Here is a 27,377-nt window from a genome sequence, read left to right as displayed (position 1 = left end):
ACCAAAGTTAGCCTTAACACACTCCGTGGCGCATATCGTCTAATTTTCTTTTTTTTTTTTTTTTATGTAAGACCGTAATGCTTCCTGTCGCCAGCTTAAGCAAACGCGAATGGGAATGCGGCATCTTTCTTTAGTACCTGTCTTACTTGCACCCGCTTTGCCTCCAGTTTTGCTTTCATTGCCACAGAAAGTTGTCCGCTAGTACAGATAGACTTAACCATGCATTCTAGGAGAATACGTCGAATGCGAAATGCTTCCGAGTGGAAATGTGCGAAGGCACTGAGTATACCGCCGTTTTCTTCCAAGGCTCGTGAGAATAAACGTCCCCTTGAATCTTCAGCAGATATCTATACGACGGTCGAAGGCCATTATTATCATTTTTGTGCTTAGCTACAATGACAGAAGAAAGGACTTCAGCGATAACAGCAACAGAGTGGGATATATTTCTCCCTATGAGTTTCTCCAATGTGCTGCGCATAATACTATTGGCCTAAATTTATGCATAGGCTGACTCATGCGCTTCCGTAAACATTAGAAGCACACGTTTTATGCAAGCCCTGCTCAGTTTCCTCGCGAGTAGGAAGCGATATAAATAAATAAATAAATAAATAAATAAATAAATAAATAAATAAATACGTTCATTATCAACTGCAGGCAGTCGACGTGCAATAAACGGAAGCGGTGCAGTTGCGCGAGGAGGTCAGTCGCCGCTAATTGTTTTCGCACCGCTGTGTGCACCGTTCTTTCCTTTTTTTTTTAATCTTCTTTAAGCATCCGCAGTAACCTAATTAACGCCCTCTGAACGAAGCGTATGCTTATTGCAGCGCGAAAAGCGGCCGAAACATTACTTATAATGAACTCTGGAAACAAAGAAAGAAAAATAGCAGGACCTGACCACGATAAACAAGGGGCACATGTACTATGATATAAAAAGAAACAAGCAAAGCATCGAAAACATCCAGAAGAGAGAAGATATACAGTACCTTCCTCCTCTACACTTTAAAGAGTGCGATGCCGTTTCATTTTCTTTCTTCTTCTCTATTTAATTAACGGCAGACCTTGCATGCGAGCAGAGTGAAAGCTGAAAGGCATTATTTTACCAAAGAGCGCGTAACAGAGTTTTGAAAGGAATCAAAAGCTTTAGTATAGCACCAACAGCATGTTAGTTGTTGACGCCGCAGTAAAACGCCTGCTTTCTTTGTTTATATTGTATTTTCACCGGCTCGCTTCGCAATTATGGCGTCGCCGCTACGAAAATTTATTGACAGCCATGCTGAAAACCAACGATGCGATAAAGCCCGCAGGGGTTCCGGCAAAAAGCAAAAAAAAAAATCGTTTTCGTCAGTTCGTTCGGACGGCGTAAAACTAGAATATATGCGAGGCCTGGCATAAAGCGACGCGAAACGGTTATCAAAGAACATCGCCGAACGCACAACGAGCGTAAAAAAAAAAAAAAAAACGTGGGATAAGAAACGGTGACGTTAGCCGCAACGGTACGTTAAGACACTATAGCATAGTTTTCTTCATGTGGTTCACAACACGAGTGAAATAGAAACCCTGAATAGAAACCTCCTTTCTGAATAGCAGGCAGGCGTTGTGCCCCTCCCGGTAGCAGTTGCCAGCCTTCTCCTCGCCTTTCCCTTTCGTGTCGAGTGTACATATTCGTTTTCAAATAATAATAATAATAATAATAATAATAATAATAATAATAATAATAATAATAATAATAATAATAATAATAATAATGTGGCACAGAGGAATGACCCACAGTTGAGCTAGTTGTCAAGGTTGCACGCTTCTAAACGGACCACGTAAAAAAAAAAAAAGAATGATGAAAAAAATTATCCGCGTTTTCGTGGCTTTTCGTGCGTCTGTCTTTTTCGCTAGGTACATTCGCATGTACTACGTACAGGGAACACTGTGCTTTATTTCGCCTCGTATGTGTACCGGCCCTACAAACGCTGAATTACGAAAGACTTCCGGAAGCGAGCGAAGTTCTCGAAACTCTCATCGCAAGTAGAGTATAAACGTCATTGGCTCCCGTTACAAAATAAATCCCGAGGCTTCAAATTTCGGCCGCCGTGCCAAATATAGTTCCCCACAGCGTCGCCCACGAATGCGTCGCGTGCTTAATTAACGGTGACGCGACGTGCGCGTCGTCCTTGATCCGGCATAAAACAGCGGCACTGTGTACACTTCACGCATATCTTTAAAGAGAACGAACAACGTCGAATTAAGTGCCCAGAAATACAGGCACGGCTCTGCTGTGCTTCAGACTTTTGAACATTGCGTGCCAAGCCATGCACTGCGACGCACCATAATGGAGGTCATATGAGCTTCGAACGGCTTTAAATGTAGTGAAGCGTTATTATTAGGGATGCATTTAATTGAGTTTACTTTGACACACTTTATTGTTGTTTGTTTGTTACGTAATGAGACTGCGTGAGCAGATAAGCCAAAAAAGGGCCGCTTCTCCCAAACATCAAAAGTAAGCTCCAGCGACTAAGTAATGCAGGAAAAGAAGTAACAGAAAAAAATGGGCAAGAAACATGCAGACAGAATAGTGAATAGTGGAGTGAAGAAAATGAATAGTGAAGAAAAATGAATGGTGGAGGAATTTGCGGAGCAATCACTTAACTCAGGAATAACTTAGGCATGGCCTACTATACAATAGGCGTTGTCAGAGCTCGCTGAGTCAGCGACACGCGAACATCATAGCGCATACGTGACTAGGACAGTATGTATCTGTACAGCCAGCGCTCGAAAAACAAAGCTCGGTGAACAATAAACCCCACAATGTGTCTTATAATTACGCACGTGAATTTTTTTCGACACATACAATATGTACGCGAACTGCAGCGACGAGGACTTGCGCATAGAATGACTCGGCAGCCACAAATGCCCAGTTCATTCACATATTCGTGAACCACATGAGTGAGAGTAGATGTAAGAAGTCCTAGCTGTAGTATTAACATGATGTATCCACACTGCCCGCCACGATAACTTTGAGTTTGCCGTGTTCTTTAAACAAATAAGGACAAGTGCATTATCACCAACTGCACCCCCTATGCACCCTTCCCAGTCACTTTCACATTACTCGCATAAAGCGAAATATTTTTTTTTCAAACAACTTGTCCTTATTATCATTTAGTCCAATCTCCCATGATTATTTCTTTTTGCGGGGTGGGATAGACTTACGCTTACTAATTACGCTAAATTTCATCCAAGGGCTCATTGGCTTGCACATCTACATCCTCGTAATAATCAACGATAGATAACGGCGTATCACCAGGTAGCAAACGAAATTATCATTCATTCTCGCTACTGCAAAATCGACGATGATCACTTTTATCAATCGCTCTCACTCGCGCACAAACGCCCTCTCACGCGCATACATCCACATCGTCAACTAGAGATAAAGAAGCACCGCCATAAACGAAGCGAGATACGTGATTTCCCCACCAAGGGCAGCATAAGTGAAAAAATGGCGCAACGCTATATGCGACAAGTATCGCGCAATTGTCGTTGTCGCGCTCTAAAGGCGAGCGCCGGAATCCGAGAGGGGAGCCGGGACTGCGGCTTGACGGCAAGCCGTAACCGCACAACGCCCGTTGACGACAGTGCGTGGGCGGTGGCACCGCCGCCGAGAGGGCGTCAGGATAAATAATCGCGCCGTTTCCGGCTCTGCGAAGCCAGCGCGGTCGGACGAATGATGTTGAAAGCTTAGGTGGATAACGAGTGCGTCATACTCGAGGCACGCGAGCATTTGATCACTCGAAGCTCCGCACTAAATATTTTCTTGGCTTTTTTCTTCCTTTTCTTTCTTGCGAAAAAAAAAACAACAACGGTGACACACGAACACGTGCGCACAAACTGCAAGCTTCGCGGTTTTTGCTCGCGCGGCCACTAAAGTAATGCGTCGAAATGCCTATAGTTTCTCAGGAGAGAAAGCGCGTGTCGCTCGTGCGTGCTGGGTGCTACTGCAGATGATGATAGACGATTGCTGATGGCATCCAATTTGAGTCGAAGTGGCGACAATGATCATCACCTGGCCTGCGTGAGCTGTGTCTATTCCAATACTGAGTACTACCTACTACATCTATTGCACTATAGCGTTTTCCCTATTTCTATGTTGCCTTGTAAAGTTAACTAAGCCTGCGACGAATTTGTCCCCATCTTTTCCCTGCGTTTTCTTTTCTCAATAAGACTGCAATCTTATCTTGTTAATCTCTACCGCCGAAAGGATAACGCTCGCATGAGCACTGAACATACATCAGTTGTGGAAGATCGACAATTATCATGATGATGATGGTGATGGTTGATTGGCATCTTCTTCGAAACAGGGCGGTGGCAAACAGTCACCTAGCCTGCTTGAGTCAATCAAGTATGCTATACATGCTTTTCATTCTAGCAGATTTGTATACATTTGCTGAATTTTTTTCTTCTTCCTCAAAACGCAGCTGCCTCGCGCCGCTACCTATGCCTGTAACGGATCCGGTCGTGTTGATCCCTTCGCTGTTTTTTTCCCACCAATAACTCTAAACGTTTCTTCTCCTTATCTCGACTCACGACCGGTTGATGCTTCCGTCCACTTGAAATCCAATCGCCTCCGTAAGGTGTACGTACGTTACCTACGAGTCTCACTCAGTGAATCCCTTCGCACTTCATTAGGATGCGCTGAGTGGCTTCCGGATTTTCCCTGCAGCATGCACACGCGTCTCATCTCGTTGCGAGTATTTCTCCAGTATGTTCGTGGCTGAATGGGCGCCACCTTGCGTCACCCAACCTGCCCGATGGAATCGCCTATCATCTCTCATTGGTTACGGTGCCCTCGTTTGGGCGCCACCCCTATGGCGTCGAAAAGCTAAAAGACAGAATCGCACGTTTTGAGAGAGTGAAAGCGTCGTCGCTCGGATTTTTATGCGATCTAGCTTCGAAAGACCACGCGGAGGACGGTCTTTGAATCGCGGCTCCATCAAAGTAAAACCTCGACGACCATTTATGTATTATTATTTAATAAATTTAAAGGAGATTGCACCCCTTGGAGGCACCTGCCTGATTCTCGGCCTGCGATGCCTTTATAAAAGGTGCTTCAATAATCTGGGAAGTATGGGCTGCTCTCGCAGACGAGCATAGTTTCCTGCTTCTTTGTCTGGTATGCTGGGTTGATGGCGGGCAGGTACGGAGAAACGGAGTAGTGATATGGTATGCGTCCCTAAATGAGCTCGTGATGGCCCTTCACAGCGAACGAAAAAAAAAAGAAAAGAAAAGAAAGAAAGAGAGAGAGAAAGAGGGAACGAAAAAAAGTAGGCCAGGAATGTCGCGCTCTTAAGAGAAGGTATACAGAGAAGCTCTTTCTCGGAAGGCAGAGACTTTTGGTCGGCGTGCTTACGACCGCTGACATGCTACTCCGAATAGGGATAAGGAAGGGGAATAAACGATTCTAGGGAGCTCTCACAACAAAAATTGTTCGCGCCACGTTGAAGGAGCGAACTGCTGCAAAGGTGTAGAGCTAATTAGCGCCCAGCCGCGGTCGCCAAGTTAGCTCAGCAGCAAGGGCATTCCACTGCCAAGCACAAGGTCGCGCGGTTCCATTCCCGACCGACCGCGGGAAGCACATTCCGATGGGTGCGGAACGCAGAAACGCTCGAGTGCAGTGTTTTGGGCGCGCGTTAGAGAACTCAAGGTGGTCGAAGTTGGTACCAGAGCGCCTCTGACAGCGCTTGTGTGGCTATGGATTGTTAGGTACCGCCGAGGGCGACGAAAGCGCGGCTACAGTTCCTTCGAGGACAAGAGACCTGCACAATCGACTGAAACTTTGGTGTACATTGGGCTGCACGTGATCCCGTGCTATGGTAGTGCGTGGTGATCGTTACTGACTGTGACTGTGTGTCTGTGCCTAGCTCTGACTGCCCCCTTTCTCTCTCTCTCTCTCTCTCTCTATATATATATATATATATATATATATATATATATCTTTTGATCTTTCTTCTGATTTTCTGGTCGATGGTCGGGCTTACGCCACCGATACAGAGGCGAAGATGCAAAGGGCGCTTTACGGGTCGTGTCCTTCGCCGAACGCCAATTGATACAGCTCTTCGAGACGCACATGTTGTCAACCACGCGGAGGTGCTGGCTAACGGCTCTGTTTTCTACAGTGCTGCGCAAGGAAACAACAAACGCAATCTAAACATTCTCACGACAGCAAGTACACGCCATGAAGCGCGTCATTCCTTTAATACAACGAATACCTGTCTAGAACCGTTTGAGGCATTTCGCTCGCAATGAAATTAGCTCACATTGAAAAATCATCGTCGATGATTTCTGCACGATGTTTATCTTTCTCGCTGGCCCTCCACCGTCCCCCAGTGTAGGGTATCAAAAATAATTTCCTGTCTTTTGGAGCACTTCTTGTTGGGAATCTTTAAAAAAGCCTGTTATTCATCAACATACATGCTACTTCGCCATTGCATTTACCATGGTGCCCTCCCTTCCGCTCCCCTTCACTCAATTTCCACTAGATTTGATATCGGTTGAGGTCAAAGTTCTCCCAAGCCAATGGGATAAATTCCTTGTTCGCAAAACACATTCCTAAAGCTTCGGATCGCTTGCATGCGCAATTTACTGCAAATGTCGTAATTAGTTTATCCACATATTGCCCATAACACGCTCTTTTTATTTGCCAAATATAAACAAATTATCTTATTTAGTTCACCGAGGACATCGCTGAAACCATGTCGGAACTTGTTATGACACCTGAAAATAGGGAAAGAAAATCGACGGCTTGGTAATTATTTGCAACGCTTCTAAATCGATGAGCCATGTAAAATTTTGTCGAAAATTGCACAACTACCATCATCATCATCCCCTTTCAACTAAATATAAACATGCTATAACCTACAGCTATGTTGCGAAAGTGGGAAGCAAAACTGATAGCAGCCATATCACAAGCTCTAACACTTGAATAAGAAATTTTTTATAAAGGTTGTGTTCGATGCAACCGTATTTAACTTCGCACAGAGAGTTCCCATAGCGTACGACCAATGTTTCCTAAATTTGGTCTCGGCGGCTTGCAGTGTTCTCCCAGGGCAGCGGGCTAAATTCTGCCCTGCTCGTTAGACACGCTCATAAAACTCTAGAGTTCTTGCATGTATAATTTACCCTTCCCCTTCCCCTAGTGTAGGTTAGCAAACCAGAATCTCATCCGGTTAACCTCACTGCCTTTCCCATCCCGTTTCTCTCTCTCTCTCTCTCTATTTCCTGTTCTGTTTACCCTCTCTTGTTTCTCCTTTCCTTTGCTTCCTCTTTCTTTCTCTGAAAGCCCGTCATTGAATCAAGCTCTTTAGAGGCCATTTCTGGAATACTCAAGAATTTCCTATAATTATCGCGCAGATCTTATCTGTTTCGTGAGAACTGTTATATCAAAGTATTCTTGTAATCAGGAAAGTTATACCCCGTCCGGCGCTGCGAAAGGAGGGCATTGCCGGGGGTTCAAATCGTCAGATTTTACTGCTTCGATACAGAAGCGCCCAAAGTAGGTAACAGAAGAAGATAATAGAAACAAGCATATATCCCGTCTTTGTTCGCTGACTGTGACGGTGAATCAGGATCTCGCCGACCATCTTATTCGCGACAACATTCCGCGGACAGCATGGCGATGTTGAGGGCGAGTAACTGGCAAACACGAAGTGCCTGAGCGCCCATCGACAGACAGTGATCTCAGAAAGCAAAGATACGCTTTCGAATGGCTCCGACAATTTATATAAAGACCAACAAACAAATACAACCTTCAGAATTTCGCTCGAAAACCAACTGCCATGCGCATCTTCCGAAGAAACCGTATACTAGCTATGGAAATGGCAGACGAATCCGAAAAATGTGGCCAAATAATGCAACCGTCCTATGACGACATCAAGGTATTCACATCGTTCACGACGTACCCACTAAGTAGCTAATGCCGTATTGATGTGTGGGCACGTCATCGAAGCACAGCAGCGCTCGCGACCTTATAGCGACGGCGATATTGCCGAGAGGTTCCGCCATTAATAAATAACAGGGCAGCGGCATGGGATCGAGTTCAACTTTTCCATTGGTTCCCTTACGACGTCAGAACACGTGGCCACGAGACTGTGGCAAGCGAACAGGCGCATGCATGCAGGCTGCAATCGTGCATACAGCAACGCGCATAGAGAGTTCATTGTAAAATGTAGCGCGACCTCTTCGCCGCGCACGCAAAAGGGCCGGGCTTGGAATAAAGTTACGTATGCACAATGACCGCCTGAAATATGCAAGTCATTGTGCTTCTTGCTGAACTAAAGCTGTCAGCAAGCTGAAAACTTTCGGGTTCCCCCAACTTCCCCGTGGAGATTGAAAGTGACTTTTAATTCAACCTGAAAATTTCTGCACATTCCCTATCTATAACTTTTTTATGTCCAGTGATTATTCGGGGGTCCTCCGAATAACTGACAAGGGGCTCTCCTATAGCGGAGGGCCCCTTGTTCGGAGGGCCCCTTGCGTTCACCAGGCTTTGACGTACAGCGAGATGGTATAGAAGAGCGTTTCTGCAATCCGCGCTTTTGCAGCGGTGGCTAGGAATCCATCGAACAATTTCGTGCACAGCAGCACAACATTGCGGCCATAAATATAAAGTGGCAATTATTGCCGCTCCTTAGCTTCCCGTGACCTTCTTTATGTAACGCCTTGTCAGACTGTGTGACAGCGTCAGCAGAAACTGTTCTGTGTGTGTGTGTGTGTGTGTGGTGTGTGTGTGTGTATGTGAGAGAGAGAGAGAGAGAGAGAGATTCTCTGGTCAGGAAACGGTTAGAAAACGGATCGCCTTATTTTGATCAACTTCCTCACCCTCCTCCTTTCATTTCGCCCTCGCGTCGCTAAGTTGCACTTACCAGACACGTTTCAGAACGCGGCAGAAAGCCCCACGAAAATCGGACATCGAAGTGAAATCGGAAGTTTTGGCGCATGCTCTACGTGACCACCCGAGGGCGCACTTGTACAGAGCTTTTAGTCCAAGAGCTTCTTGCCTTCGCTAATGACACGTTCAACATCACGACTCACTGGCATCTGCTCTTACGAAATAGTTCTATCGTAAGAACTTTCTTGTAATTATGGGCCAGACAAAGATACGAGGAGGAGGGGAAATGGACAATACCATCGACAATGGAATTCGACTGAGGCTCTGGCGGTGCACTCGAACCCGTGCACTTCAAACCTTTCCGTGGAGCTATCAGTTCTTGTGCAACGACGGCGCGCACATGCCACCAACAGATTTGCATGCGCAGCACGGACGCGTGCGCTCCAGCGGGACACGCTCGAAGCCATTGGAGATAATGAAGCGCGCTGGGTATTTCCGTCGCGAGTCCGGTGAACAAACAATTCTACGCTTTGTCACTTGGCAAATAAGAGAAGGCTTGTAAGCCGCTTCACTACGGGTAACATAACGACAATATAGTATACTTCCGTAGCGCGGATGCATGATGGCATTTGGATGAGCGGGCTGTATCCACTTATAAGGCACTTATCGCGGGAGTGCTCGTTGGTTTACTGAACGCCGACTCAAGGTTCCTGGTTGCTGTTGTCACGCGAGAGAGAAGATGAGCTCGTCATCGCCGCTCGACTGCCGTGTTTGTTTTCACTTATTCTTCTTAAAACACCGTGTTTTATTCATAAAACCACAGAGAACTGGAACCGCTTGGGTAGATAGTGATACTTAAGGTTTGGGATTGCCGAGTTTACGTTTGGTAACGTTAGGGTCACGCTGAATCTACATTCTAAGCGCGTGCGGTGCCGGCAGCTTTGCGGGTGAACGCAACCAAGGATCAATTTACCGGTGAAAACTGTAGGCCTCGTTCGTGTAGGTATACGTGATACCTGTACCACGACCTTTGGCAGACTTGCCCGAACTTGTAGGAGTTTTACACCTGAAGCCCATATGGATATCTGTAGCTTTAAAATTTCACGCTATATTTTTCCCTTTCCCCTCGAGCCCGGTAGGAAATGGGCGTCTCGCTTGGTTAACCTCCCAGGCTTTATTCTGTTTCTATTTATCTATCTCTCAATCTACATTGGCTCCGCCTGTAGTGCTGTTGCTAGGATTGGCACGCGCAGAACTCCATGTAGAATGTTACTGAGAGACTCTGCTCAAACTGTGCCTTCTATGTTCAAGCCGGCAAAAGAAAAAAAAAAGAAACTACCCTGACTCATACACTGATTCACGCTGGATAACCCACGAACCTGCAGCGAGCTTTTGTTCTGGTTATGCAACGTACGCTATATCGACGACGGTGCGCAGTCTGCATGCCGGTCTCATCTTTGAAGTAAGTGGGTGACGTCATGTGTCATGTCCCTTCTATTTCGCATGTTTCTTTTTTTTTTTTTCAGGCCGGTGGCTGCGCTGTACCATATTCATGAAGCAATAAACGCTAACGTTGTTTGTCTTCCGCGTAGTGTTTTGATGCAACAACACCACCAACAACAGAAACGAGGCCACTAGAGTGTGCATGCCATTTGGTGAAGATCAACACTTCACTGTTCAAATAAAGTTAATTGAATTGAATATCCAAGTAGTCAGCGAAGCGCGTATTGCAGAGAACTGCGTCACGTTTTCGCACCCAGACCCTCAGCAGCACAAGCGCAACTTACGTCGTCGTCATCGGGAAGAGAGGCACTCCTTCCCCCATCCATGACGGGCAGCGAAGGAGTGCGGCGAAGGCGGTTCGAGATCCTCCTCCGGAGCGCCTCCCGAAGGTCCAGCCAACTCCTCTTGGTGAGGTCCTCCGGCGACTTCTTCAAGCGAGGAAGGGTGGCCACACCGCCGCTGATTTCGCACGCACTCGCCAGTGCCTTTACCACGCCGGGCACGTCCTCCTCGCTCATCGCCAAGTCGAGCGAAAATTTTCGCCGTTGCAGCATGGCCGCCGCCTCTATTCGCTTGGACGGGACGAGCGACAGGGCCAACCTGTCCCACGCACTCGTCCTCCGTGAGCTTGCGGTCAGCTGCTTGTGCGCGGCCCGTTGGCCCAAGGCCAGCGGAGCTCCGGCGCGATAACCGGAATCGGCACGCAGCGTTACGCTGTCGTGGCTCGTGCTAAGCGGGCACAACCCACCGGCGGCTTGCTCGGGCTTGTACGCGAAGGCAAACGACTCCGACGACTTCCAGCTCGAGTGCGGTGCTCCTTTGCCACGAGAGGGGAAGGAGCCGGAAATTACGGCGCAGCCTTGGCGCTTGCGCTCCGCCGAAGGGTCAGCGCTCGGGCCTTCAGGTTTCTCGCATTGTGCGCACGCTTTAGCAGCTCCCTTCTTAGTTTTTCGCATAAGATCGGACAAGAAGCTTTAGTACTTGATTGACAGGTGCCTGAGCTTCAGTCACTTGAATCCGATGAGCAGGTGCAAACAGTTCACTATCGCTGTCTTCTGGAGAACCGCAGGGAACAGCCCGAGCGTGAGGAAAAGATGAGAAAACTACGCTGTGCAACGGCCGATCTCTAAAAGCCGCACGATGCAGGTTAGTTCCGCAGAAGTCACGCTGTCTCGGAAGGCCACCAGGACAACCGTGTGTATACGGTTGTGCCTACACATCAAACGATGCGCGGCACAAGCACTGACAACGCGCGCGACACAAGGTGCCAGCTGGTGAGAGCCGATGCCGTTTGTGGCGTGCGGCCAGGGACACGAAATTCACTGCAGCGAGAGATCGCTTCGGGTTCGCGCACAAAGATAGCAGCACAATGGCACCGAGCAGCAAGGAAGTTCACATCCAGATGCCCACGACGACGACCAATCATTGGTCGAAATCCCCTGCGGTACCACAGGTATCCACAGCCGCTCACGAAACCACCGCGGCCCTTCCACCGTACGCGCAACAGCGGCACGAAAGCGCTAATCCACAAAAGCCCAGGAGCAGAGCCGTCCCGAGATCAAGAAAGTGTCGCAGACGGCGCGCGGAATCACCACCATGCCAACAGTGCAGCTGCCAGCGCGAATCCAAAGGTAATATCGAGAAGGTGTACGAGGCGGGCCGGCGATAGCGATTCGTGTCCCAGGTAACGAGATTAGAGGGAACGCCGTTGCCTTTGCTGAAACACTACACGCGGCGCGGCCTCCTCGTCACCCGCGCCGACGCCCGGTTCCTTTCCAGCTCGCTTTGCGACGCGGGGCCTTATCAACGCCGGGCGAACGGATTCCCGGGGAAGCGGTCCGCGCAGCTGAAGCTCCTAGACGACGAGGTTCCTCGGCCCTCCGGCCAACGACAAGGGTCCGCCGTTGTCTCTGCGCGGAACTGAATACAACCAATCTTTCCAGTCCAATGCTGTTTCTTGACTGGGACACATGCTTACAGGTAGAGTGCTTGTCAGAAGTTGCGGAGCCACTGAATGCGTGACCAGAACTTTAAACCACCGTGTATTCTAGCTAATATAGTGAAGTCTGTCTGCTTAAAAAAACACACGTTGGTTGGTAACAGTAATAGTACTTTCCCGCGATCTCGCAGCAGGGCCTGCTTCAGGAGTCCGGCAAGGGCCTCGAGCGACCAAATTGGTCTATTTCCGCGAGTGGCTTTTTCGAAGCATTTCACAATGATTCGACGCTGTCAGACATATCATCAAGCCTCCACAGCGCGCGTTGTCGTATGCTGCATTGCGCTGTCGCTTATCCTGCCACGAGTTGCTAAAAACCACACTTTGACGTTTTGCAGCTTTTCTGGGCTGCATGGGTTCAAGCGCCATGCTCCGATCGTTTTTTGTTCGTGGTACCAGGACCTTGGAAGCAAGGCAAATAGAATGTCATCGCGATCATCGACGAAACGCAGTATGTCACAGTTCTGCCATAACGCCAGCACACGTGAAATCGAAGCAGATATGTGAGCCTAGAGGGCGAATTAGTACAACACTCACGTGCAGCTCCACTGTAATCAACAATGCCGTATCAATGAGCATCTAGAGCAGACGATAACACCACTGATATTGCAATTCATCTGACGGCATGCATAAAAAGGCATTGTGTTAATTTCGTCTTTCATCGTCGGTACAATATTGCCTGTGCGGACATTTTATTCGTGTGCGTGCGTGTACGCGTGCGTGTGTGTGTGTGTTTGTTTTGCTTTCACTGCGATGCGTTACACGAGCACAGCATTTCGCTGGCTATTTCGGAAACCACTGTCAAAGAGAGAGGAAAAGGAGAGAAAGCTGGGAGGAAAATGTCTTGTTGCTACGTGGCAGGTAGAAAAATTCACAAAAGGAAGATGAGAGAGAGAGAGAGAGGGGGGGAGGCGGCGAATGTGTCCAGCAGCGTGGATTGCGCCACGAAGTCAAGTTTGTTCGCATCGGCAAGTCGTCCTCGGAAAAGCACGAAAGTGCCACTATTTCCTTGTGTGCCGAGGATAAGTCAAACACTATAGATTGCCAATGCCCTCAAGAAGGCGGTGTAGGAGTTGGAGGTCGTAGGGAGGAACTAGGCGTACAGGATTTATTTACATATTTACATTAAAACAGGAGATACATTCGACAGTCTAGCGTGACTCCCAAATGGAGCACGCACGACGAAGCATACATCACACGAGCACAAAGCTCCAAGCACCAAGCACACCGCTTGTCGAGCACGAGCACGAGCACACTCAAGCAACCGACAACAGCTGCTTATAAGCACTCTGTCCTCCCTAGATCCCTAGGTGAGGGAAAAACGGCAGTTCACCGCCGATTCGTAGCGTCCAACGTCATCGTAGTCAACCCGCCTTTTAGGGGGAGGGTTACACACTTCCACACAGGTTTTACTGACCACGTCGAGGAGAGTGGGTTCTCGTGGTCACGGTACTTGACCCGAGCAGAGGCCTCTTAATCCCCGATCTGACCTCGTACAGTGGCCGCCTCGGCTGTCCATTGTCTGGTGTCTTCAAAGGCTCATGAGAAGGCACCGCAAAGCATCTCCATCAAGGAATTCCCCCTGCTTCAGTCGAACCGTGAAGGCGTTGGCGATTTCACTAACAATAGTTGGTCTGCCGATCGCGTTTAGTCATAGCGGCGCCGAGGGGCCATTGACGCGGCACATCGTCGTCCCTACGAAACGAGTCACCGCGGCAGATGGTGAAGGCTTTCGTGGTCTCTTCGGGGCAGCTCACCATGCTCGCAGCTGCAGCTGGCTGAGAAAACTTTGCATGTCGGCACCTCTGCAGGCCGTTCCTAACAGCGGCCACCAATACCAATTGAACGACAAACAAAAAAATTAGTTCTGTAGTGCTTACAACCGTGCCCAGTTGCTCGCACAAGAAGCCGAACAAGTGATTCAGGCGCCAGCAATTACAAATTTCAGCGACACAGTTCTCCTGATTAGAGAAACGCCAGTGTTAAGTGGCAGGTAACGATTGAGGTAAAGAGCTGGATAAAAAGAAATAAAACGCATATTGTTTCATGCGTTTGCATACTTCACGGTAACCTCGACGGCACCCTTCAACAATACGAAAAACAAAACAAAAAACACTTGACCTCGAATTATTGCAGCAACGGTTGTCATTGACTCGGTGCCGCTGACGCTGGCTTTGCAGTCTGCTTCGATTGCAGGCTCGATTTCGTGCTCAGATTTCAACCGTACTGCAGCCCTTATGCGTAGCAGATATAAGGCTCCTGTGTATCTCTCAGACGCCTAGCATAGGCCGCGACCTTCGACCAACTTTCAAAAAGGACGCATGCTACATGTTTTTAGCACTCGACGCTATCACCGCGAAACGTCCACAGACTCGCCTCGGCTTTTCTTTATATGGTCCCCGTAAATCACCACGAGACAACAGGTGCCGCCGAGAGACAGCTGTATAGACTGTTCCCACGTTTGGACGGCGATAAGGGCAATGTATACTGTGGAAGCTAATAAATAAAGCGATACTCCGGGCATCGACTGATGTAAGGTCATCGGTCTTTGTCTGAGGCACTGCTTGAATACAATGACACACCTTTACGTAAAGCGTCATACGTTTCTCGAGTAGGCCCATGATACAGAAAGCACCGCTTTTTGCTGATAGGTGTTCGCGCATTCGTAAGTATACCTCCACAGACTCATTGGACCACACCGGCTGCCGTCAAGGTGTTACACAAATTCAGAATTCATTTCTTTTTTTTTTTTTTTGAGCAGGCGACCTTTCGAGAACCAGGCTGTAGGCCTTGAAAACATTCTCATAATTCTAAGCGTAAAATATTACAAAAAGATATAACAATCAGACAACGAAAAGATAGGCTGGAACAGTAGTGCCACGTTCGCTCCAATTGAGGCTTTATGCTGCGTATGTGTATAGTATAGCTTTTGAACATATATGTGACCACACGGTAAGAATGTATCAACTAAGCCATCATCTGGATGTTCGGTGTCGCGGAACAAACATATCGGTGCGGCATCGCTTTCACACCTGGCGCTCATTGAAATGCAGCGGTCGCCATGCCGTCACTGCGGCAGATCATTCGGCGCGGCCTTCGCGTCTTGAATTACAATAACGCAGTAAAGTAACGCACGTGGCATCGCCTGTGGGCGCCCGATCCAAAGTCAGCGCGAGAAAGATATCTCCAGGTATCCATTTGCATGAATGTATAAACATAGCGGGAGTGCATATATGTGATGCAAATTTTCACGCTTCTCTTTGCAACACCCGTCGAGATCCGTATTATGCCTATTTTCACGTCGCCTGCTCTTCCGTACGCTTTATTTCTTCCAAGTTAAAACAGTAACTTTGCTGCATCAACCTCGAAGCTTTCGAGGTCATTTGTTGCCATAGAATCAAACAATCTCCATCGTTTTTTTTTTTTATCATTACCGTTTACGTCTATTTATCCATTATGAGCAGGACTCCGACGAGGGCGTCAGCATAACTATTCTAATTACGCTTTGTTTCATTTGGTTTGCTATGACACCGCCTTAAATGTGTCGCGCGCCAACAATGGAGGCTTGACCAACAATCAAATGGCATTAGAAGAAATACAACTTGTCTTGTCTAGAAAGTAAGAGACATGTGAAAAAATCTTAATAGCATCGCGCGACTAACATGGTTTGCAACGTTAAAACATTTCCCGCTCCCCAAAGTTGCAGCATATCTTCGCTACATTTTATAGCTTATACATGCTGCTTTTCTCTTCCCACACTGCGAGCCACTGCGAGCAAACTAACTCTACTTGCAGCGTCTGAAGTATATCCTAGATAATTATTTTTGATAATTCCAACCTGTTCACGCGAGCACTGTTGTCACTGCGAACGCGGAACTTGTATTCGCCGATCGACTTGCTTTCACCCGTTGCCACTTTCACCCGCAACGCAGGAGTATATCTAAATATGATGGTGGTCAGCGATACAAAGACCCATTGTGGCAGTGTCAAATACAATGCCTTGCCGCTGACAGTGCAACAATAACAACGATTGCAACGAAAGCTTTGCTTGCACTCCTGACATCCAGGGGCCTGAAACACGCGCACGTCTGTACACTATTTCGTATGATTTCTGCAGCACGTGTTCACGTTGCGCTCCTGGTATTTCTCTTTACGCTTTTTTTGTGTGCTATATTAGCAGTCTCTTGCTGGTCTTATCAATAATAATAAAGACGCGAAATCAGCGTCTTAACGCTAAACTTAGCATCATACATTCCTTTTTTTTTACTTATTTAGAGCAGCAAACACTAAGTACTTTCGGTTAATACTTAATTCGTGTGTGTCTATGCTTTGAGACCTTTACGTTAAACTGCTGTAGGTCCACTTGTCGAGATACATCGGAATGCTAGTAGAATATTCGCTGCAGTGTCTGTGGTCTTTGAAACAGCTTGAACAGAATCAATGAGAAAAAAAAAGGCGTCTGGGGGGGGGGGGGGGGGGGGTTGCTATATTGTACGCGGATGTGGTCGAGTCTATGACAGCAAAAGCAAATGTGTTACGAAATTTAATTCATTACTGGTTTGGTTTACGATAGATTCTTCACATCGCGCAGATATTGTCTTTATCAATACGATTGATTACATATTCTAGTAGAAAGCTTGCTGCGGCTTGGTGATATCTGATAAGAAATTGGGTCAGATGTGTCGGCCTATATAACGTCGTCCAGCACCGGCGTTAGTGATAAGGTGCAAATCCTATTTCAAGTTCTTACTGTCGAGCGGCTCCACGAGCAGAATCAGAAAAAAATCGAAGAGCTGCCTGCATGCATGTGCACTGTGTGGTGCGTACAGTGTCGTACTGTCAGTGAAAGGAGGCCACGTACATTAAACGTCCGTTGTTTATACAGGGTGTCCCACGTAACTTCAGCCAAACTTTAAAGATATGCAACTTCCGCGTAACTGAATGGAACCAAGGTAATATTGTTTGCCGATGCTTGGAGATACTTAAATTATTTCTTTTTCATTCCGTCTAGTTGGATATTACTCTTAAATAATTAATCAATTATCAAATATTGTAGTTAGATGAAAAGCGTCAATTATAAAATTGAACAGCGACATGAAAAAATTGCGACACAGCTTTTGCGAGCGTGAAAGAAACCCGCAAATGTACGCAAAATTGCCGCGCGACTGGCCGCTCGAGGCACTTCGTGCGTGCAGATATGGAAAAGCCCGGCAGGGCAAACTATAGCATTCCAGCGTTGTTTTCTTCTTGCTATGATCGTGTCGCTTCAGTCTCATTGTTTCTTTGTTTTACAGCGAAACTGTCTACGGCTATAGGATCCCGGGATTCCTTCGTGGCGTAACGTCGACAGAACGCTATCATCATCAATGGCTCATACCCCTGTAAGGCAGAAGCTACAAGCACAATCACTAAGCATAGTGAAGCGAACAGTGCATACATATTTTGGAATCGCGCATACAACATACAGAACAGCATACGTTACAATACAGAAAAAAAGTTCAAAACAAGCATCCGAACCACATAATTGGTGATAAGACGCTCCTGCGCCTGCATGCAATGCGAATCACGTTGTGCTTCCCGCATACGTTTCCCAGGTAAATATTACTGTTGTGCAAGCGGCCGCGGCGACGGCAGCTTGAGTGTAGCATACGAAGCAGGGAGTGACGTCACTGCACTTTCGCACGTAAACGAAGAACCCTCCTAGCAACTTATATGTGTTGTTACAATGCTATGGGAAGGCCACGTACAGTGAGGGCTCCTGAAGAGCAGCGTGCTTACGAGGCGCGGCGAATTTCTCGTCCCTCTGGTCCACCCTGTGTAGGTGCACGAAGTAAGCCAAGTCGCACGCCGAAAACACCCGCGCACTTAGATTTTGATGCGCGTTAACGAACCCCTGGAGGTCCAAATAATTCCGTAGTTCCCAAGTACGGCGTGCCTTCATAATCAAATAGTTGTTTTGGCACATAAAACCCTCGTAAAACACAAATAAAACCTGAGTTCATTCTTTCTTGATGGTTACTCATTTTTATTCGCTCGAACACATACGGAGCTTCAGCTTCGTCAAGCTTCCTGCCCGTCCCGAACAAAGTAAACATCTTTAAACGGAAGGCAGCGGGACGGCATTCATCGATCGGGGCGCCCCCACTTATCGTTGCTCGAAGCGGCGGGGCGTACACAGTGAAGAGCAAGAAATCGTGCTTCTCCAGCTCGGAGTTAGTCAACAACCAAAGGTGTAGCAAGCTTCATGGACTAAGCAGCGTTCTTCAGCCACTGTAAACACACCGGATATTAGTTCTTTTCCTTTTTTTGCCTGCAGATCGAGAGTGGATGCCTCTGCCATCGGCAACGCTGCCAGATTGCATCAACTTCAACGATGAGCGCGAACTGTGTCAGCAAGGCAGCTTCGTTTGCTTCTCTTTTCTTCTTCTCTATCGCTTTTCTTTTCATTTTTACTTATTTATTTTCTTTTTTCTTTTTTTATTTTTTTTTTTCACAGTTTGCAGGATAGTGGTGCATAACTTTTAGACCAGTATGAGAACAGACATTTAGATAAGGAAAGACAAAAAAAAAAGCGGGTGGGCGCGGGGGGGGGGGGGGGGCGCTGTTCGCGCACATATACTCGCAACTCAGTAAACCCCGTGCGACGAGACCGTACACGTTGAAAGCCCGCGATAGTAAATAACGGCGCCAAACTGTGCACGCTGATTATACGTTTTCTTCCGCGCCACACGCTGCTCGCTAGCCGTAGGAAACGCGTCAGAAAAACAATAGGATCCGTGCGACGATTGTTTGCCTAAGGGCGAGCTACACGAATACCGAGAAAGCTTCAAGAGAAGGACATATATTCAGAAGCTCGTGTTACGAATAAACATTAAGTTGATTTTTTGCGACTGTCCGTTTACGCACGCTTTGACAATGCCCCATTCGATTGCACTTCAGAGAAAAAAACATAAAAAAAGAAAGTGCGAGCTTTTTGCATAATCACCGCTTGCGTTTTGCCCGGGTGACTTTGCGCGTCAAGTGCGGTGCCTGTCCGTCAAAATACGCGCCGTATCGCGTTTTCTCAAAGGACAGCTCACCACGCATATATTTGGACACTCGGCAATATAAGCATCTGCATACATTTGTAATACACGCGTAAGCACGCATATACTAACCTGGAGTTCGTGGTGTGAGCGGTGTTCGACATACGTGGTCTCAACGGCACAGGTAGAAGGAAAAAAAATATGTTAATCTTATGGAGTGTATTGAGCTAGAGATTTGTACTGACATAGAAATATGCGTCGCGAAATATGCAAGTTGTCTCACGCCGCGTGTTGACATCGGGCGAACGTGGGCAATGCTTTTCCGTGATATCGTTAGATATATCGACGGGTACATATCGCCCCCGAATATAAATATAAGTCACTGTGTACACCGAGTTTAAATGGCGCATAATCCATTTGTACGACTCACCTCACTATTGATCAGAGCAGTGTGTCGGAACGCAAAACTAAAACTAAGAATAACGATATTTGTGACCGGAACGGAAAGGTAACAGAAACGTTATTGATTATTTTGTTTCGGAGTGAAACTTAAATATTCGTGATCGGCTGTCGGTTCAAGTGGAAAGCCGGCAATCCGAAACTGCCGACGTCAGGCAACCCCAGAATAGGCGCATCTCAGGGGTCCGATAAGCGCGTATCTCAGGCAGAGATAGCGATAGCCGGTCGAGCGCTCGCACTAATCTAAGCCTTCCGCTCGTTCCACTAGCAGACTGGCATCGTGCGAAAACCCAGAGCTTGTGCGCTGAAGAGCTTATCGTTTCGTTTTCTATGGGTACAACGCTTTTTTACCGAATTTTCATATTACGTTCAAGTTCGTTTAAGTTCGTGTTATAGGAACAGCAGCTTCAGATTTCGGCGAGTACACTCGGTGACGTGCTGCTTCTGGGATCATGCTCAGTGCCTTGACTCGTGGCACTGAGCATGATCTCAGAATTCATCATTCACTTATTGAGAGAAACAAATATTGTATACGTTTATATTGTAAATTATTAAATTATTGTAATTATTATGTAAATATTGTATACGTTTATACCCTTAGCTTGCTACGAAAATTTTTACACACTAAGCAAAACGTTACGGATATATATATTTTTTTCAGTCCAACGAAAACTAAAACCAGAACAAAAAACATTTCGTTCCGATACCCTGGATCGTGGTGCTGGTGAAGTTGCTTGTTTGAGGTGTGTGCATTAAAACCGTTCTCTCTGTGGTGCTACGTAAGGTCTTTGTTAAAAGTGTTAAAGCCATAGAGAGGGTTAGCGATCGGTTAAAATTAATCATTGGGATGATTGACTGATGGACAGAGTAACTTGAACGTAGACTGATTGACTGATCGACTGATTGATCATTGATTTGATTTAATGACATTGGATTGGAAATGGGAACGTTGCTGATCTGCGAAACCGCCTTTTTCACAACTGATTGTCATGTGAAAAGAAATAAACGGCGTACTATATATAGGAAATTAAAAAGAAGGCAATTTCAAGGACTGCGCAGCTGACTCACTTTAAACAATCACAGATGTAACTGATCCGTCAAGACATTCCGTACAGTCAAGACAATATGTATATAGCCAGGTGAAACAACGAAACTAAGGGAATGCTAGAACATTTAAAAAAAAAGTACTTCGAAAACAAGTTGGCCGTCAATACTCAGACACAGCCCCCGTATCCGTGAAGACAGATATTAAAGCTGTCAGCGCCACCCAGGTCCTAAAGCACTCCTGGCACTCTCGGAAATTCAGAACACCGAGGAAGACGCTCCATCTCAATATCCGGAGCTTCGGAGCTCTGTGAATTATTTCGCAGGGTCCCCAGCACGTAATTCGTCGACAGATTCGGTCACGCCTACCGGTAGTCTTCAAAACAACTACGATGAGGACTCTATCCCACCGTGGTAGCGCAGTGGCGGCGGTGTTCGGATGCTGGAGCACGACCGATGTATCGTATTCGCTTTCCGGTCACTGCGACCACTGCCGATGGTGGCCCAATGAAAATAAATAAATAAATAAATAAATAAATAAATAAATAAATAAATAAATAAACGCTCTCGAGCGACGCTCCGTCTGCACGTTAAAAGAAACCAACGTAATTTGTCTCTCCGTTGCTTCAGAACGACAAATTCAATCAATCGATCAGATAATTTGTTAAAGCTGCGATTATGTCGTGCCCACCTTGACTTAGTTACCCTCGACTCTCACCTTCAACACTGACTGGAGGGATGGATGGCTGGGCGCTCGATCAGAATCACGTTCGGTTTTCTATGCAACGCACGAAGAAGGCGATAGAGGGGGTGCGTAAAAGTTACGAAGTCTAGACTGTGAAAATATGTGTCGGACAAAAACGCTGTCGTCCCTTATAGGCGACGGCCAAGCAAGCGAATCAGCTACGCTCGCTTGACCGTCGTATCTCGACAAGGGGCCCAAGACAAGCAACTAGCGATACAACACTATCCGTAAATTGAGTGTGGTTAGTATCAACTGAAGTTTTTTAAGCTATCGATATCGTAAGAAAGGCTTTTAATCGACAAAGACGACTCTAAATGAGAAACAGGAGACGTCAGCCGAGCCCAAGCCGTCGCATTATTTCTGGGAACGTGGGATCAAAAAACAGAAAAAAAAAAGAAAAAGAAATCGAAGGAAAGAAAAGTGTGACACGCGTCATGAATGCAAACACAAAAGCCAAGCACCGAGTTGACAGGCACGCCACAAACAAACTGCGAGCCGGCGATTAAACGACAAACGCGACGAAAGTCCGCTGCTCTCTCTACGATGGAATTGGTGGAAGCTCGCTCACGGCGATCAGACGCAATAAGCACGGCTGACGGGTGTGGCTGTGTGCTCTTCGTATACGAAGGCGAATTTCACACTTAAAGCTATCTGCACTCGGGCCTGAGCATTATGCCGTCTTCAGTTAGCGCTGGTCTTTCCTTCCTCAGAATTAACGTCACTCAGCATTATAAAATCATTACGGAACACATTCGCGAGGTATGTACGTTGCTGCAGATTCCATATATATAGCATAGATTGCGTTCGTTTGAGAACAAGAGGGAAAAGAAAGAAAGAAAACAAAGAGAGAACTCCTGGCGCAATTTTCTCAAGTGGAGAGAGGGCGCTCGCTTTTAAGTGTTTAAGGCAAATTGAGAAAAAATTGACGAAAAGGAAAGAAAGGAAGAAAATGTATATGAACAAATTCCTGCGCTTATAAGTATGTGCCGCATGCTTGGTGTGCTTAGTGTGCTAAGCCTCGCGTATGCTCATAAGAGCGCAGCTTGCGTGCGCGAGGCTTGAAAACGGGGAAAAAACAAAAAATAAATAACATCTGCGAAGTCGAGGCGTGATTAAGAATCTCTTCCAAGAGGTATTGGAGGAATGCAAACCTGCGCCCTCTCTTCCTTTCGACTTGTCATTTATGTTATGTTTTTATTATTGTTTATCACGGCCGGCGAGACTTGTTTATTCACGAATTTAGGCCCGCTTTCTTTCTCTTCACCGGAGAAGAAGTTTGGGAGAGATTTAAAAAAGTGAGAGAGAAAAAGCAAATTTATCGTCGAACTGTTCTTTCGTCACGTTTAAAGAGGTGGCGGAGAGAACTTTGAGAATGCCCTCCACCCTATATAGTCGAAGAAGTGTACTATATATGTCTTCGAGCGGGCTCGTGGAATGCCTGGCGAAAGCTATACAGCAAGAAAGCGTGTAATATAGAGCCGTCAGCCACCCCGGGCTCTATATTAAGTCACCGAACAATGTTTGCTAAAGTGAAAGACCGCATCCGCACGAGGGCGCTCAACTTCATTCGGGTCTTACAGATTGGGTCGCTGGAGTCCAATCTATTCGACTCATGAACTCCAATCACGAAGACGGGCACCTATTGTTCCAGCACCGTTGCCCACCGTTTCTTTGTTTGTTTTTTCCTTTTCTTCTGTGTTCCTTTCAACTGATCAATCGTGCGGGACGATAAGGGAAAATGATTGCGGGGCATCCTGTTTGCAGAGGACTTGCCAATGTATTATGATTGCCAGGGGGCTTGCCACTGTGTCGTTTTCCTTCGGCCGTTATATTATTGCTCGTTCAGCTATAGCCGATCGAGGGATATCTATACAGATAGCGGCTCCTCCCTATATATCTACAGGTTCCGATAGCAAATTTATCAATACCTTCAGTGGGCCGACTGCTTCGAAAACATTCGTGATATGCGGATGAAAAGACCTGCACTCCGACCGAGCCGATATCTGTGCGCATGCTGCTCTGCCGGCTACTTGATGCCCTTGTGCTGGGAAGATGAACTGACTTGCAAGGCAGGCTATCTTTAGCATAATAGTAATTTATAGCCGAATAAGTTATACTACCCGCCATGTTGCGAAGCTAACAACAGAAATAGAACCTATAGCGATTCATTCATTCATTCATTCATTCATTCATTCATTCATTCATTCATTCATTCATTCATTCATTCATTCATTCATCTATCTGTAATCTGGGGTCAATTTCACAAAGCTTTGAGGTTTGCAAATGTCGTTTGCATGCGTTGGTCGACCGCGCCTTCGCGAATGCTATGCGTGACCTAACGATTGGCTCTCATGTGTGCTTACGAGCATTTCTAACGTAAGTGATTCTTTTTGTTCTCTCTCTCTTTCGTTTTTTTCGAACATTGACATGACGCGGATCAATTTTCTTCGGTTGCACAGAAAAGCGAAACGTTTCTGTCATCGCAGAGTAAATGATGCTCTTCGAAGCTTCAATGCTGAAGCAGAGCAATACATTACATACGACATGTAGTAGAACTCGTCTCACTGCACCACATTTATGTGAATTGACTGACTCGGAAGAATTGATCGACAGGTGGATACTTTCTTCCTGCATGCGCATACTCGTTCAAATTTATCGGCAGAACTTCCGCAGCACTGGATTAGAGAGCAAGACGGCGGCGCAGTAAATTAAGATCGACTATAGTGGCCTTAGTGGGGCATAAACAGATCGTGCCAGCACGGACGGCTGACAATAGATCAGTGATCGTTGCTTGAAGCTACTCGATGCATACCACGCATGCATCGTTGTATGCACCGTTGCTGCAACGTGCTTACGTATAAACTTCGTACAGAACAAATCTATGCACGTTGCGCCATATATACAGGATCTTATTTTGCCGTATGCCCCTATTCGTTTGATTAGTTGCCGCGTTCGCAGACAAGTGTAAGCTGACTGAAGCTATCGCGGCTTGTGCATGGGAATCAAGCAGAGCGCACCATTGCTTCGCAGCGCAACGTGCATTCTCGTCCCGCTCGTTATCTATATATAGCGGCTCTTCGAAAAGGAATAACAACATCCATTGTTCTTACGAATAAATTGGACTTTCTCTCCAACTGCTGACGATACTTTTAATGAGGCAGCCTTTGCATTTCTACGTTGCCTTCGCAAAAAAAAAAAAAAAAGGACAGCTAAAGCAAACCGCTCATACCCAAGAATTGTGCTGAAGGAAGATTGAGAAACGGCACCGAGATATTTGCCATCACATTAATTGAGAAAGCGGCCTCAATTACGTGGATTGGGAAACCAGGCTGAATTGCTACCCTACGGCACACGCGTTCCGAATGCACATGATGACGATGTAACGGCAGATGACAATCGACTACGCAATCCTACTGACGGTTCGTACGTACTTTGAATTTGTTTCAAGTTTGAATGATCAGCGCATTGCAACCGAAACGTTGGAGAAGAGGATAGACGCCGATCGACCGCGAATAAAACGCGTTTGATGAAACGTTGAGCGTGACTCCAAGTTAAAACATTCACGGTTTTGTTTTGCTCGATCCATCACACAGAACTGTAAGAGAATGTGTAACAAGCTGGCAAGAAACACGTGCTGCGAAAAAAAGAAAAAAAAAAAAGACGGGCTTATTGATTTTCAGGTGGCCAGTACACTTGTCGCCATCTGCCGGCCAACGCGCGAGGTGTGCCGTGTGGCGCTTGACGCGGGACGATACGAACCGTGGAATCAGGGGTGCGCGCAAACATGGGATGGAGTTGAGAAAAAGAAAGAGAGGAAGATAGAGCGAGAGAGTGAGAAGAAAAGAAAAGAGAGAACTGTGTTCACTCACTTGCCTGTTCAAATGCATAAGCTTGCGCACTCGCACTCACTCACTCACTCACTCACTCACTCACTCACTCACTCACTCACTCACTCACTCACTCACTCACTCACTCACTCACTCACTCACTCACTCACTCACTCACTCACTCCACATTATGAACCAATATTTAGTGAGCCTGTATTTATTTAGAGTTTCTATTTAGTGTCCCTTTAGAGAATCCCTCGTGGTCGAGAGGAATCCGGTGCTTCAAACTATTGCGTCCATAAAAGCGCGCGAGTTTCCTAGGGGCGTCTCACTCCTTTACAAGGGCCCAGGGCTCGCATTTTCGAGAAAGTGCTTACGCTAGAAGTGTCCGTAAGAGCGGGCGCCAGCCAATAGTAACGCTGGACGTATAATTCGCGAAGACTGTTGAGCAATGGCAAACACATCTTACGGAAGAAAACCACCCCGAATTCGGCGCCAGAACACAAAACGGGCTGCATGCTGACGCGCTCAGCCGCACACTGACCAGAATCACCGCCCCGTACGTTCTGCGATTGCGTACGCCTTCTGAAAAAAAAAAAAAAAATCGAATGCATGCATTCCAGCGACTCCGTATGATTGTCCGCGCTGTTGTTAAATTATGGGGTTTTACGTGCCGAAAGCACTTTCTGATTATGAGGCACGCCGCAGTGGAGGAAGGACTCCGGAAATTTCGACCACCTGGGGTTCTGTAGTGTGCACCTAAAGCTAAGTACACAGGTGTTTTCGCAATTCCCCCGCATCGAAATGCGGCCGCCGTGGCCGGGATTTGATGCCGCGACCTCGTGTGGAGCAGCCCAACACCTTAGCCTCGAAATAATGCCGACTTCATGCGGAATGCGCAGTGCTTAAATGCATTTATGGAGCGGAGAAATAACAACGCGATATTATTGGGGTGCATGCGGCAAATTTTAGACAGTAATTATATATGCCATGAGAATACATTGCATGTTAAGCTTTATTCCAAGTGAGAGAGAGAGAGAGAGAGATGAAGAGGAAAGGCAGGGAGGTTTGCTACCCTACACTGGGGTTGGGAGATAGAGGATTCAAAAAACAAAAATCTAATGGGACAAGTTTGGCTGGTACAGCCCGTCAGAAGTTCAAACGTCCTATCGCAGTACACAGACGACGTCCTCGTCGCTGCTGAGGTCTCCGTCTGCTCAGTTAGGCGCCACTCACGTCTGCCTGAGCCGCCGCGATGCTGTGGCTGCGCCCATACATTAGCGGAAGGCTTTTGTTCGCAAAAAGAAAAAAAGAAAAGAAAGAAAGAACGATATATCCAGCGCATGCACCTGCGTCCCTGGCTAACACCGCTCACGAGAGCGGCATCCCAAGCCGGCCAGACTAATGCGACGATTTATGCTCATCCGCGGGGAAACGGCGAAGCGTCTCTTCCCGGCTGGAGCCATGGGAACAGCAAGGGCCGCCGTTTAGGAAAGAGCGAAGACAAAGTGCCAGCGTGTGAGCGTCCTCACGGAAGACCGAACGTCGCCGTCACGGGTTGCTTTTGCCGCTTTATTGATGCGGCAAGTAGAGGCGTGGCCTCTGCTTGGCCATGCATCGAGCTACCAGAAGCGTTTGATCCGTCGATTAACGCTGCCCGTGCATGTCGCGCAACGAAGGCACCGCGTTAACCTCCCTTACAGACAATGGTCTCAACCAGATGCTTTAGTTACGTGATGTGGGGTGTTTTGTACATGTTGTGCGTCTGTGGCGTGCTCTTGTGCGTAGCAAATCATTTTTTTTTCTCATAACCATCTGGAGCTGAATGCTAGGCATGTCGCCAGGTAACGTCTGCAAGCTCATTGCATGAGAAGCGCCCCTCCCCCTCCCCCCTCTCTCTTTCTCTCGA

General features: G+C 47.0%; 1 protein-coding gene across 4 annotated transcripts in view; it reads right to left on the bottom strand.

Annotated features, from left to right (window-relative positions):
* The window catches only part of LOC126542456 (uncharacterized), a 581,200-nt gene that overhangs the window by 416,067 nt on the left and 137,756 nt on the right, over positions 1–27,377 (bottom strand). Inside the window, exon 1 of one of the 4 annotated variants that reach the window (XM_072287251.1) lies at positions 10,657–12,649. The exons of 2 other annotated variants lie outside the window; for them this stretch is intronic. In XM_072287251.1, coding sequence (XP_072143352.1) covers positions 10,657–11,328 — 672 coding nt within the window. In that variant the 5' untranslated portion in view covers positions 11,329–12,649. Of the gene's footprint in view, positions 1–10,656; positions 12,650–27,377 lie in introns of those variants that run through there. One more of the 4 variants, XM_050189530.3, reaches the window with a different exon arrangement.

Source organism: Dermacentor andersoni, chromosome 3 (assembly GCF_023375885.2).
Source record: "Dermacentor andersoni chromosome 3, qqDerAnde1_hic_scaffold, whole genome shotgun sequence".
In the NCBI taxonomy this organism is placed as follows: Eukaryota; Metazoa; Arthropoda; class Arachnida; order Ixodida; family Ixodidae; genus Dermacentor; species Dermacentor andersoni.
This window is presented reverse-complemented; position numbering and strand designations above follow the sequence as displayed.